The sequence below is a fragment of the Branchiostoma belcheri genome, unplaced genomic scaffold (genome assembly GCF_001625305.1).
Source record: "Branchiostoma belcheri isolate BF01 breed outbred unplaced genomic scaffold, Haploidv18h27 scaffold125, whole genome shotgun sequence".
Taxonomy (NCBI): Eukaryota; Metazoa; Chordata; class Leptocardii; order Amphioxiformes; family Branchiostomatidae; genus Branchiostoma; species Branchiostoma belcheri.
Window position 1 is genome coordinate 886,117 of NW_017802658.1, and position 14,104 is coordinate 900,220.

A 14,104-nucleotide genomic window follows, 5' to 3' on the forward strand; every position below is an offset into this window, starting at 1 on the left:
TCCTTTGTCCAAGGTACCTTCCTTGCCCCGGATGGATTAAAAAATCTTGTGTTTTAGTGTTAAGAGGAAAAACTTGTTATATCCGAGTTATAGTCCACCATCTTAGACTTTGACCAATGACGTCATCTAATTAACATTAATTATAAATTTGTAATCATAAAAATTATATGAACTTACAGTAATGTCATGAATGTTTGATAAGAGGAAAAATTTTAAACAAAAAAAATGGAAATTTTATTCTTATACTGAAATTGCTGAATTTGGCAAAATATGCCTGTCAGCAACCAGTTGCCATGGCAACATGAAAGTATGAATATCAAATTATTGCAAAATTTATTTGAGGAAAAGTCACCAAGTTTGGTGGTTCTGGTTTAAACTTTTCAGACATTATACAACAAGAAAGTGGCCGTGGGCCTCAAAACACCGCCCCCCTCCCCATATAACTGTTGCCATGGTAACCCGTTGTCATCCCAGAAGAAAACAACTTTTGTAAGTGCGAGGTAGGTTTCCTTAGCACTTGAAAAAAGCTTTAGATGTCGTTTTCTTTACTGTATAGCCATGCTGTGGGTGCTTTTTTCACTTATAATGCAGCGGTTGGGATTCTTTCACAATGGAAATAATGGTTTAGTCTAGGGGTCACTGTACTCCCCCCCATGGAGACCCCAAAGATATTTTCTGATATGTTGTAGACAAAGGTTATAGCCATAACTGTGTCAAAAATCAACTAATTCTACCTGCCTTTTAAGCGGCCATGGTTCACTAAAAACGTCCTAAAAATGGCTTTTTCTCAATTTTGAAATTTTACAAAAACACGCCATTTTTAAATGTCTGCTACAGCTCACCACAAAAACATTTTGAGCAAAACTTCATATCATTTTCTTAGTTACAATATGGATCATAAAATATGTTAGAAGCAATGAGATATGTGTTACTTTCTGTGAGATACTGAAGATAAAAGATGGTCCATTTTGGGCAAGACTTATGCCTCCACAAGGTAAAAATCCGCCATTTTGAAAAATGGCCGTTGCCATGGCAACAAATAACCAGGCGTCCAAAACTTACCCATTTTTGTAAGTTTGTGTCAAGGCCCTACCACCACACAAAGTTTGAGAAAATTTGATTTTTTGAGTTTGGCCACTTTTTTTCTGATTTGCTTGGTTTTTACAGACATCGGCTCTTAAGTAGTTTTTCTGAAGTTACAGGCTGCGGCGACACAGCTATTGTGACAGTTACTTACTTATGTTCTTTACCACTTGTCAAATACAAAATAAACACTTGCAAAAATCGTACTCCTTGCTTCTAAGTCATCTCTTTAATCAATCTTGTTTTAGGTTATCATGTCATTTTTATTTTATATAGGACACTCCGACAGGCGTCATGTACACTTATATTTAATGTCTAATGCAGGACAGGGACGAGTGGAGAAGAAGAACCCAGTGTCTCCCGTGATGACATCCCCGATGTCCCCGTTCAAGGCTTCAAGGACGTTTAATGTGAGCCAATCCAGCTGACTTTAATTTTTGCCAGGGATGCGTATTTCCTTTCCGCTTCTTATATCTTACCACAGATAATTTGGCTATTTTTAAATGTAAAAGTATCTATGATAATATTTGACATAAAAGCTGGCGCTCTCACGGCGCGTGTTGCATTCCAGAACGTGTTTCATTCCAAATTATGATTTGAAATAAAACGAAGTGGAATGCCTGTTGTGTTGCATTCCAAAACGTGGTCCATTCCAAATCATGATTTGGAATACGAATAACACGTTTTGGAATGCAACAGCGCGCTCTGAAATTGGCCAGAGCGCCGAACATCACGAAAAACGTGCTCTACGGCGACCTCTCTGCGCGACTAACAGCTCAAATGTCAGCAACGTTTATGGGCGACCAACGAATTCATAGCTCACTCAACGAATATTACGGAAATAGAGAACGAAATTTTGTATGTTTTGTTTCTTTAATTGTTTTCACAATCACTCTTAGGCTTGTACATCCTGCATCATATTCAAGGTATGAAATCAAGGGTGTTAAGGCCCCCATATCTCTGACGGCGCTCTCTCTGCGACCTAAAATTGTGGGAGCGCGGAGAGAGCGCCGTCTAAGTGGAATGCGGTATATCTAAATTAATGTTAGGGCAGTTGTGGGCTCTCGTGGCGCTCGCTTTCGCGCTCTCACGGCGCTCATTGTTGCATCGCCGACCTTGGCGCTCTCACGGCGATGGTATGAACCGCTTCCGTACCATCGTCGAGGTGACGGCGCGCTCGCGCGGTCATGGCGCTCTCATCGCGCTCTCATCCCGCTCTCATCGCGCTCTCATCCCGCTCTCATGGCGCTCTCATCCCGCTCTCATGGCGCTCTCACGGCGACCTTGGCGCTCTCTCCTCCCTCTGACCAATTTTACGCGTGGAGAGAGCGCCGTCTAAGTGGAATGGGGGTATATATAATAAGCTGACTTGTCCCAAGGACATGTCCTAGTTTTGCCAAAAGACGTATTGACTCCACGCGTGTAACGTTATCTTGCTCAGGAAATGTGGCTGTTGATAATGTGAAATGTAAATTTCAACGTACCGTATTTAACGTGACAAGTCATTTACTTCGAGAAAGGCCGAAGAGTGGTACCGTGCCGAAAGCCGTGAGTTCGTATTCTTTACGTTTTATTGAAGTTGCTGATCTTCATTGAATCTTCTAACAGAATTTTAAAAAGTAAACATTTATCTAAAGTGCAATCGGTATGCGATATCAGAGGGTCAATCAAAGTATGAATCTTAAAGCTAAACCTAGGTATGGTAAGCTGGTGTCACTGCGATTTCGCCTTCCCATCGAAAAATCAGTTATTTCCTCGAAAACATCCGTTTAAGCATGTCCAAGTACACAAATTTGTTAAATAATTCTAATCATATTATTTCGCTGTATGTGGGGAATTACTAATATCTTGCATGTATACACTCTCACAACAAATATTTTACCAATGATCAGCTCAAATCCTGCGTTGTTGATATGCGTATGCTGTACACAGAAGGGGAATATTTCAACCAAGGAGGTTACCTTCTTGCTTTAACTGAACCTGTAATGATATCGTTTGAAGTGTTAATCAAATTTGTGTACCTGCCATACCTGTGGTACGAGTACCGTAAAAGAGAAGACTAAGGGGCGGAAGGGGGCCAGATCTACGGAGGCGGGGCGAGATCGCTGTGACACCGGCCACAATCGAATTTAGAATCCTGAGTGAATGGACTGTCAGAAAAAGCTAGTACAGTGGATTTCCTTTGACAGTTTGAAAATATTAGTGTGACTAAATGCCTTCAAGTTTATGTTTTCTTTGCTATTTGTTTGCCGATAAGTATGTACGTTTTCGCAGTGGCCTTACAGATACATAGTTTGATTTATTTGCTGTTTTTGAAAGCTATTTGCAACCCTTCACAATACAACTCATGAAAGAACTTGAATGTGCAAACTTAATTGTAGCTGACAGTTCTCTAATATAACTCTTTAATTGTTATGTGGTGCGAATGGGTGATTTAAAACACTTGTTGATCAGGTAAATGGACACATTTTTGTCTTTTGACATGTAATGCAATCAAGTCTATTCATTCTGCGAATGAAACAATATAAATGCATTGACGTTTGTTTTGTTTTGGCTTGACCTCCTTAGTATACATGTAGTAGCAGCCAAAACACCCAAACCCTTCTCCCCAATAAATATCTTCGATTAATTGTTGCTTGTTGTTTCAGAAGAAAAGGAGACCATGAATCCAAGGGTGTTGTTTGGAGCACTAGCCCTGGTGCTTGTGGTGGCTAAAGCGGATGGTCAGTAAATATCATAAGTGTATCAGTAAATATCACGTATCAGTAAAGTCTCATGTGAATAAGGTCACGTGGTTGTAACCGTGTATGTAACTGCGACGGGGCCGACATCGTCTAGTAGTTTTTATCTTCTGGGATGGGAGGTTTGACGCTAGGTCTTTTATTATGTATTTTCAAACGTCTTGTTGAATACTTTTTTCCATCGTAAAAGTGGCTGCGAGAATATAAGTTGTACATGTACCTAACTTGAGTTCTCAGCCACTTAGCCCGTGTCCTTTCATTTGTATTCATTACTGTGTTTCTGAAAAAAAAGAGAGTTTATTTCGTTTTTTGTATTTTTCAGCCTGTGCCCGCTGGACCCGCTGGATTGACCGTGACGATCCCGGCTCCCATGGAGACTTTGAAGATCTTCCACTCATTCGAGATGAGTATCCTGGCGCGGTACCGTGCTCAGTACCGTCCCGTATCCAGGGCCGTACTGTCGATACCCACACCAACGCTTTGCAGACAGGAGAACGCTTAGAACACTTCAGCCCGACAAAGGGCTTGTACTGCAGGAACTCAGATCAGAGTGACGGCCGCTGCCGCGACTATGAAGTCCGCTTCTGCTGCGATCCTGGTACATTCAATACTATAGCTATCTCCGTCTAATCTCCAAGCAGATCCCTTTCGGTGGCAAGGCAGCATCCATTAGCCAGAGAAGTTTTGCCGACCACCTCATGGATACTGTCTTGCCACAGAAATCTCCGTCGTACTTCTCTTGTTTCACATTTCCTCTCCCGCATGCTCCTAACCTGCTTCCTGGACAGGGTCGTCTTTCTTCATGACTTTCGACATGTCGGTATTTTTAATAGGATTAGAAATGGACCACATATGAAATGCAAATTATTCCAAATAGGACCACCTGTACATATCATTCATTGATTGGCTAAATTTTGGGCATAGAAGTAGCTTTTGCAAAGCAAATGTATGCGCATAATATTTACCTTCGCGAGCTATGTAAGTGCGAGCTCTGCAAAAATTGGTTCAGGTCATTTAGATCACTGTTTGGAGAAGAAGAAGTGGAAGAAGAAACTGAGCAAAAAACAACATTTTCCTTCGGTAAACCTAATTAGAGAATGCTATAAATTCATAGTAGTAGCTATCGGGAATTCATATATACCGCATTTGGAAGTTAGGTGAAGGTGAACGGCATTAATCATAACTTAGTCACCGCCACCGGTATTCATGGCCTACATGTACACACCGTTATATAGATGAATCTTGCTCAAACACTATAGGCAGTTTTGATTTCGCTAGAGCGATGTTCAACTTGTCAAGTTAGTTGTTATGGTCATGACGATTTACCTAACGTCACCTTACGCAAATGTCGACACCACTAGAAAGTTAAAATGAGAAACCTTCATCACATGAAAGCTCCCTGGTTAAAATGAGCCAACAATAGTTTTTGCACGCTTTGATTTATCATTTCAGTACAATGTCCTGCGCTGAGTTTTGCCAGTGCCACCTCCTACCAGGCCGTGGTACACTTTTCCTGTAACCCTGGGTACGTGTTGGTCGGAGCCTCCAGCACTACTTGTCAAGCTGACGGCACCTGGAGTGCACCGGAACCCACTTGCAGGGGTAAAGAGGTTTTCTTAGAACTAAATGTGCTAATTTCAACTGAAAAAATATACTTAAGTGTGCTGAAATGTCACCTGTACAGGTATTAATAGCTTACACTTACATGTACATGTATACACCAATATGAAGGTGTATAGATGCATCTTATTCAAACACTGAATTTAGCGCAGTTTTGCTTTCGCTGGAGTGATATAGTCATCTCAGTTATCATATTCATGTTGTTTCACCTAAAAAAAACTTACGCAAATGTCAACACCTCTCCAATGGGCGTGAACGAGACAACTAAGTTTAGTTTTTACAAAGTTAACTTTGATTTGTGATTTCAGCTGTACAATGTCCTGCGCTGAGTTTTACCAGTGCCACCTACTACCAGGCCGTGGTACACTTCCGCTGTAACTCCGGGTACGAGTTGGTCGGAGCCTCCAGCACTACTTGTCAGGCTGACGGCACCTGGAGTGCGCCGGAACCCACTTGCAGAGGTAAGGAGGTTTTCTTAGAACTAAATGTAAATTTCAACTGAAAAAATATACTTAAGTGTGCTGAAATGTTTGTCAGTCATATCATGGAATATTCAGTAAAGGAAGTCGCTAAACACCAACTATTTGGCGTCGGAATATTTATTAGAACGGTCCCATACTAAATGTTTTTTTTTCATTTGTTTATGCAAGATTATGTCACATAGATTCATTTGTGATCGAAAATCTGGGAATAATATTATGCTGTTTTTTAAAATGTCACCAATTTTATTTCATTCTTTCACCGACAATCAAGGCTGTCGTATAACACAGGGAAAGTAACAAGAATTACAAGAATTAATGCATTCCGTGTGATGATGACGGCTTTCATTTGCTATTGTTGTAACTATCTTTTCTTTAATTTTTACCTTATACCTTTATTTTTTTTTGTCTATAAGATGTCAACGAATGTGCCAGAGGCTTGCATAACTGCCACACCCACGCCTCCTGTATCAACACAGCGGGCAGTTTTACCTGTAGATGTAACACCGGCTACAGCGGGAATGGAGTCACCTGTACAGGTATTAATAACCTACACTTAGGTCGTGTCTATACGGAATCAACCAAACCGCGATTCGGGTAACTCACATTCCTCACATCTGGTCCACGTGCCACATACACCTGTGAAACCGTGTCCGAACATAATGCGCTTGAGCTACATTTATTGCTGTTTGATGATAACACGCAAGGCGGCGTGTTATTAATGTCAGAGGTCAACGACCTGCTTGCTAATGCCCCCCTCCCAGCGTATTTCGGCCGAATGCCGACGTGGTCCCGCCAGGGCGGTGAAGCTCGCCCTAGAACGGACACATTATTTGACCATTACTGCTCTTTAAGTTGCTGCCACGTAAAAGTTGGTATTGCATATAAATAAAGAAATATCACCCCGTAATCCATGACCAAGTCACATTGAAATCACATTGCGTTCAGACGCAAATCGCGATGCGGGAAAACCGATTCGAAACCACCTCTAGAAGTGGCTTGGGCTCGAGGCGCTTTCAATGTGATTTCGGAGCGTTCACATGGAGCCACTTGAAACCGGCTTCGGGGTAAACCACATGTAAACCGCCTTGGGTGATTCCGTTTAGACACGGCCTTGGGCCGTGTTCATGTGAAGTCAGTGAAGGCGCTTTACATGTGGTTTACCCCGAAGCCGGTTTCAAGTGGCTCCATCTGAACGCTCCGAAATCACATTGAAAGTGCCTCGAACCCAAGCCACTTCTAGAGGTGGTTTCGAATCGGTTTTCCCGCATCGTGATTTGCGTCTGAACGCAATGTGATTTCAATGTGACTTCACTTGGTCATGGATTACGGGGTGATATTTCTTTATTTATATGCAATACCAAATTTTACGTGTCAGCAACTTAAAGAGTAGTAATGGTCAAATAATGGGTCCGTTCTAGGACGAGCTTCACCGCCTCTGGCGGGACTACGTCAGTATTCGGCCGAGATACGCTGGGAGGGGGGCATCAGCAAGCAGGTCGTTGACCTCTGACAATAACGACACGCTACCTAGCGTGTTTTCATCAAACAACAATGAATGTAGTTTCGGAGAATCGTGATCGGGCACGTTTTAAAAGGAATGTATGGCACGTGGACCAGATGTGAGGAATGTTACCCGAATCGCGGAAAGTACCAAGAATTAATGCATTCCGTATGATGATGGCTTTCATTTGCTGTATATATCTTTACCGTATAACTTTATTTTGTCTACAAGATGTCAACGAATGTGCCGGAGGCTGGCGTTACTGCCACCCCTACGCCTCCTGTAGCAACACAGCGGGCAGTTTTACCTGTAGCTGTAACACTGGCTACAGCGGGAACGGATTCACCTGTACAGGTATTTATGACCTACGTGTATGAATGTACATGTACACGCTGTCGTATAACACAGGGAAAGTACCAAGAACTAAATGTATTCCGTATGATGACGGCTTTCATTTTCTGTATGTATTGTACTATATTTTCTTTAATTTTTACTTTATTACTTGTTTTGTCTACAAGATGTCAACGAATGTACCAATGGCCAACATAACTGTGGCACACACGCCTCCTGTAGGAACACAGCGGGTAGTTTTACCTGTAGCTGTAACACCGGCTACAGCGGGAATGGAGTCACCTGTACAGGTATTTATGACCTACACTTACATGTACATGTACACGCTCTTGTGTAGATATCCTATGTATCTTGCTCAAACACTGAGGGCAGTTTTGTCTTCGCTGGATCGATGTAAAATTCAGTAAAAATGACATCATAGATTCATTTGTGATCAAAGATTTCGGGATGATATTATATTGTTTTCAACAATTTTTACAAATTTTATCTCATTCTTCAATCGACAATTAAGGCTGTCGTATAACACAGGGAGAGTACCAAGAACTAAAAGTATTCCGTATGATGATGCCTTTCATTTGCTGTATGTATTGTTACTTTTTGCTTTAAACCTTAATTTATTTCGTCTATAAGATATCGACGAATGTGCCAATGGCCAGCATAACTGTGGCACCCACGCCTCCTGTAGGAACACAGCGGGCAGTTTTACCTGTAGCTGTAACACCGGCTACAGCGGGAATGGAGTCACCTGTACAGGTATTTATGACCTACACTTACATGTACATGTATACATATATATTATGAAGATGTACAATGTCACAATGTACAGGTACAGTACATGACATTGTATGTTTTTATACATGTACGTGTATACATGAATCAAGGGTGTCGTATAAAACAGGAACAGTCCAAACTAAATGTTTGCAATTGATGACAGCTTCCATTGGCTGCATTCAAAGGTAATATATCTTTTCCTTAATTTTGTCCACTAGATGTCAACGAATGTGCCAATGGTCAGCATAACTGCCACACCCACGCCTCCTGTAGGAACACAGCGGGCAGTTTTACCTGTAACTGTAACACCGGCTACAGCGGGAACGGAGTCACCTGTACAGGTATTTATGACCTACACTTACATGTACATGTGGAGACGGACGACCAGAACGGTCCAATACTAAAAGTTCAATTTCTTTTTAAGTATGTAGTGATTGTGCTACGTAGATTCATTTGTGATTGAAAATTTGGGAATGATATTATGCTGTTTTCAACAATGTCACAGATTTTATCTCATTCTTCAATCGACAATCAAGGCTGTCGTATAACACATTGAAAGTACCAAAAACTAAATGTATTCCATGTGATGACGGCTTTCATTTGCTGTATGTACCGGTATTGTTACTATGTTTTCTTTAATTTTTACCTCATAACTTATTACACCGCGGGTAGTTTCACCTGTAGCTGTAACACCGGCTACAGCGGGAACGGAGTCACCTGTACAGGTATATAATTATGACCTACATGTACACATGTACATGTACATGTACACGCTGTTATGTAGATATCCTATGTACATGTATCTTGCTCAAACATTGAGGGCAGTTTTGTCTTCGCTGGATCGACGTAAAATTCAGTAAAAATGACATGATCATAGATTCATTTGTGATCGAAGATTTGGGGATGATATTATGATGTTTTAAACAATGTCAACAATAATTATTTTATCTCATTCTTCAATCGACAATCAAGGCTGTCGTATAACACAAGGAAGTACCAAGAACTAAATGTATTCCGTATGATGTTGGCTTTCATTTGCTGTGTGCATATGTTACTATCTTTCCTTTAATTTTTACCTTTAATAAATTTATTTTGTCTTCAAGATATTGACGAATGTGCCAATGCCCAGCATAACTGTGACACCCACGCCTCCTGTAGCAACACAGCGGGTAGTTTTACCTGTAGCTGTAACACCGGCTACAGCGGGAATGGAGTCACCTGTACAGGTATTTATGACCAACATGTACGCATGTACATGTACACGCTGTTATGCAGATATCCGATGTATCTTGCTCAAACATTGAGGGCAGTTTTGTCTTCGCTGGATCGATGTAAAATTCAGTAAAAATGACATCATAGATTCATTTCTGATAGAAGATTTGGGGATGATATTATGTTGTTTTAAACAACGTCACCAATTTTATCTCATTCGACAATCAAGGCTGTCGTATAACACAGGGAAATACCAAGAACTAAATGTATTCCGTATGATGTTGGCTTTCATTTGCTGTGTGCATTGTTACTATCTTTTCTTTACTTTTTACCTTTGATAAATTTATTTTGTCTTCAAGATATCGACGAATGTGCCAATGCCCAGCATAACTGTGACACCCACGCCTCCTGTAGCAACACAGCGGGTCACCGTAGTTTTACCTGTAGCTGTAACACCGGCTACAGCGGGAACGGAGTGACCTGTACAGGTATTTATGACCTACACTTACATGTACATGTATACACCAATATGAAGATGCATCGATGTATCTTGCTCAATCACTGAAGGTGTAGTTTTGTTTTCGCTGAAGCGATGGGGTCATGTCAGTTGTCATATTCTTGTCGTTTTACCCAACAACACCTTACATAAATGTTTAGAAACTGACCAACTATAGTTTTTACAAACTTTGATTTCTGATTTCAGCTGTACAATGTGCTGCACTGCCACGCTCGGCGAACTTGGTGCTGAGTTCTACCAGTGCCACCTCCTACCAGGCCGTGGTACACTTTACCTGTAACCCCGGGTACAAGTTGGTTGGAGCCTCCAGCACTACTTGTCAAGCTGACGGCACCTGGAGTGCGCCGGTTCCCACTTGCAGGGGTAAAGAGGTTTTCTTAGAATTTTCTTAAAATGCTTACCTAAACTGAAGTAATTAGAAATTATTATTATTAAAAATAAACTTAAATGTGCTGAAATCTTGGAACATATTCTATCAGCAGTGTACCAATCATTTGGAGACGAACAACTTATTACAACGGTCCAGATACTAAATGTTCTTCATAACATTCATTTATCTGATAATCGTAACACATAGGCTCATTTGCTATTGAAGATGATACTATTATCGATATTGATCACTAAAGAGATTTTATTCTTACAGACGTAGATGAGTGCCAGACTAACGGAGGCCAGGGACCTTGTGACCAAATATGTATAAACGAGCAGGGTAGCTACCACTGCTCCTGCCAGGCGGGATATCAGCTTGACGTAAACAGCGTCTCGTGCATCGGTAGGAACAATTTTATTTTGACTCACAATTTATAAGGAAGTTCTTTATTCAACAACTATTTACTGCAGGTAGGCTAGATGTCGCTTCTGCAGTACTACAAATGCAGCGATACCTACCTCACCTCAAATCTTGGTTGATAACTCATAGACTAATATTTGAAGGCATGACTGTTTCTTGTTTTACCTTATATCTTTTGTCTACAAGATGTCAACGAATGTGATGAAGCCCAGCATGACTGTGAGCAGACGTGTCAGAACATTGCGGGCGGATTCACATGCGGATGTAACAACGGTTTTCTTCTCAACCCCGATGGGAAGACTTGCTCGGGTAACTGTTTGATGTAACATTAATCACTTCGCACATCAATTGTATTGCTGTTGTTTTTTTTCAGAATGGGGTTCAATTTTGCATTTAGTGTGTGTGATATATGAAGAAGCTTATGATACAGTGATTATCATGGTTTCTAGTCATGATTTCTATCAAAGGTATTAGTTAGCTAGCAAACCATGCCTCTGTAAAAAGGAAATTTCAGTGGACTAGTCCGGACTAGTCCGAGGTGGTCCCAGCAGGTCCTAGCAGGTCCCAGACGGTTGGGACTAGTCCTGTCAGACACAGATCGGTCCGAGGTGGTCCTGGGAGTTGGGGGCAGGACTAGTCCGGCAGGTCCACTGGTCCCGGACTAGTCCCGGACCTGACTACAACCCTTTGGACTAGTCCCGCTTAATTAAAACCTTCGTTATCAGAGAGCCGTGGTGCAGCGCCCCCTTCTGTACATCGGACGTATCGACCAAAAAGTCGGTCTGGGGCAAATCCAAACAACTTGTAGAAAGTTGAAAACTAAGCGGAGCTCATATTATGGCTAGAATACGCCGTGAAATATGAACACGAAATCGTTGTCAACTTGCATAAATTTTACATTAATTAACACAAGTAGAATCATGAAAATCTTTCAAGTCCTTTGTGAAATATAATATGAAATTGTGGGGAATATGAAATTGTGGGGGTTTTCTTCGATACAAAAGAGTTCTCAAACTTGTCAAAGTCGCCCGCGGCTCACTGGACCTGTGAGTCAGCTGGTGTTGTCTTTATGCGCTGCGAGTGCGAACAGCTATGTCAGGCCCCTCAATTGACGATAAACTATACTCTTCATCTCTTTCTCCATCGTCGCGTCTTGTTTTGAGGGTGATAAATGCCGCAGAAGACGTCATATTCTTGACGACTTGGTGCCGCGCAGCGCCGCGCCGACGGCCGGCCAGTAGTAAACAATGGCGGCCATCTTGGCGGGTCACGTGGTTTGTTGAGATTTCGCAATCCTTTGGATCCGGGAATGTTTCATATTCTTCAAGCTGACCTCTTTGAAAATCTGTGGGTTCAGAACCGGCTAACCGGCTGAATGGGTTCCAAGGGTGAAGATGTGGTTTTAGTGGATTTTCGGTGGATTCAGAACCGGTACGGTCCGCTGATTTTGGACCCACATACTTGATACTTGATATATGGTATAGGGTATAAAGGGCCGCCTGTCAGCCTCAGAGCTTGGCTGGAACTAATTAACGCTGGCACTGCCGGGCAAACAAACCAGCGCAAACTGTGGGAAAAGGTTGACCAAGCTCCTTGGGTTGACATTACGCTGCGCGGTGTATCAAAAGTCACTGTATATATTATAAAACAAATGAAGACTGAAGGATTTACCTGCGCAAAATATACTTGAAAAAATTGCATTCCCAAGATATTAGTTGATAGAGAATGCAGTACCAATTTTTCCTCTTGTCTGTACGGGTTTAGTTGCTTCTGTACTCGATAGAAAATATGCCCGGACACGCCGCTAATCGACTGGAATCGCGCAGCATCTAGCGCATGATGCACGCCCTAACTTTGTTACCGATCGCGTGTTACAAGAATGATTGATTAATCTCTATTAAAGCAGATCCCTCTCAGTGGCAAAAAGACAGTATCAAATTGGCCAGGCTGTATCCATTAGCCAGAGAAGGTCCGCGGCCACGTGGGGGTCAGGACAAAAAAACGGCCATATATAAAAATGTAACGATCTTCCCCCACAACTTCTGCTTGGAGAGTAATGATTGATTACTGTTTTGAATTCGAACCTGCCAAGGCTCAGCATACAGCACCATCGAATACTTAGTAAATGTTTATCAAAAACAGACTCGCAAGCCCGACAGAGTTATAGTGTACATATATCATTTCCCAGATAATTTGACCATATTTCCTAAACTTGTCGTATATGCGCCACAACTTTTCTCTCGAAACCATGTTGATGTGACACGATCACCCACCGCGGCGGGTGGCCATGGGGACAAAGTACGAGTTGGTCTACACGTGGTACAGACTCACGGTCGACTGCTCAGGCATGCCATTCTAAATTAGCCTGGGTTCCAGACCCATAGCACACTGGACACAAATATCTCAGTGAGCCTGGATATATTTTGTGTCCAGTGTGCTTTGGGTCTGGCATCCAGGCTATTCTAAATCGTCTAAGCAAAAGATAATATATAAACTCAGACTGAGTACTTACAGAACACGATAGCCTGGACAATCGGTCTTCCGATGATTTGGAAAATTCAATGCCCCAAGAGAATTTTCCTCTGAGCAGTGACATTTGGATCCTGCTATAGCAGCTGAACGCTTCAGTCCACCGGAGTTCACACATGATCCGGCCTTTCCCCGCCACGTCAGAAACGAAGCTCCTCAGCTGAGGTGATACTCCAGGCGTTTCTTCGTCATTCGTCATTATATATAAGTTCAGGCCTTGCATACAGTTTGCAATTTAAGTGCTCAAGAAATCCTAACATCCCTCTGAGTCTGACAGCATACGTCCTGCCGTCGGATCTGGCATCGGTTGAGCAGGACCCGTCGGCCTAACTCGGACAGCCCCCATGCCACGTCTAATCTTTTCTACTCCGTTAGTTTCGCGCCAATTTCTTTAAGCGGCCCCATATGGAGAACAACAACAACATCATATGCCGGAAGTTGTACTCTCCAAGCAGATGTTGGAGAGGCTGGCGGAAATTTCAAAACGAGTCGTAACCTTCCCACCAA

At 42.1% G+C, this 14,104-nt stretch overlaps 1 protein-coding gene across 1 annotated transcript in view; it reads left to right on the forward strand.

Moving 5' to 3' along the window:
* The window catches only part of LOC109463371 (neurogenic locus notch homolog protein 1-like), a 42,271-nt gene that overhangs the window by 5,695 nt on the left and 22,472 nt on the right, over positions 1-14,104 (forward strand). The window contains exons 2-12 of the mRNA XM_019760146.1: positions 3,732-3,806; positions 4,147-4,422; positions 5,753-5,905; positions 6,340-6,462; positions 7,659-7,781; positions 7,946-8,068; positions 8,409-8,531; positions 8,768-8,890; positions 9,653-9,775; positions 10,922-11,050; positions 11,255-11,377. Of these exons, the coding sequence (XP_019615705.1) occupies positions 3,732-3,806; positions 4,147-4,422; positions 5,753-5,905; positions 6,340-6,462; positions 7,659-7,781; positions 7,946-8,068; positions 8,409-8,531; positions 8,768-8,890; positions 9,653-9,775; positions 10,922-11,050; positions 11,255-11,377 (1,494 nt within the window). The remainder of the gene's footprint in view (positions 1-3,731; positions 3,807-4,146; positions 4,423-5,752; positions 5,906-6,339; positions 6,463-7,658; positions 7,782-7,945; positions 8,069-8,408; positions 8,532-8,767; positions 8,891-9,652; positions 9,776-10,921; positions 11,051-11,254; positions 11,378-14,104) is intronic.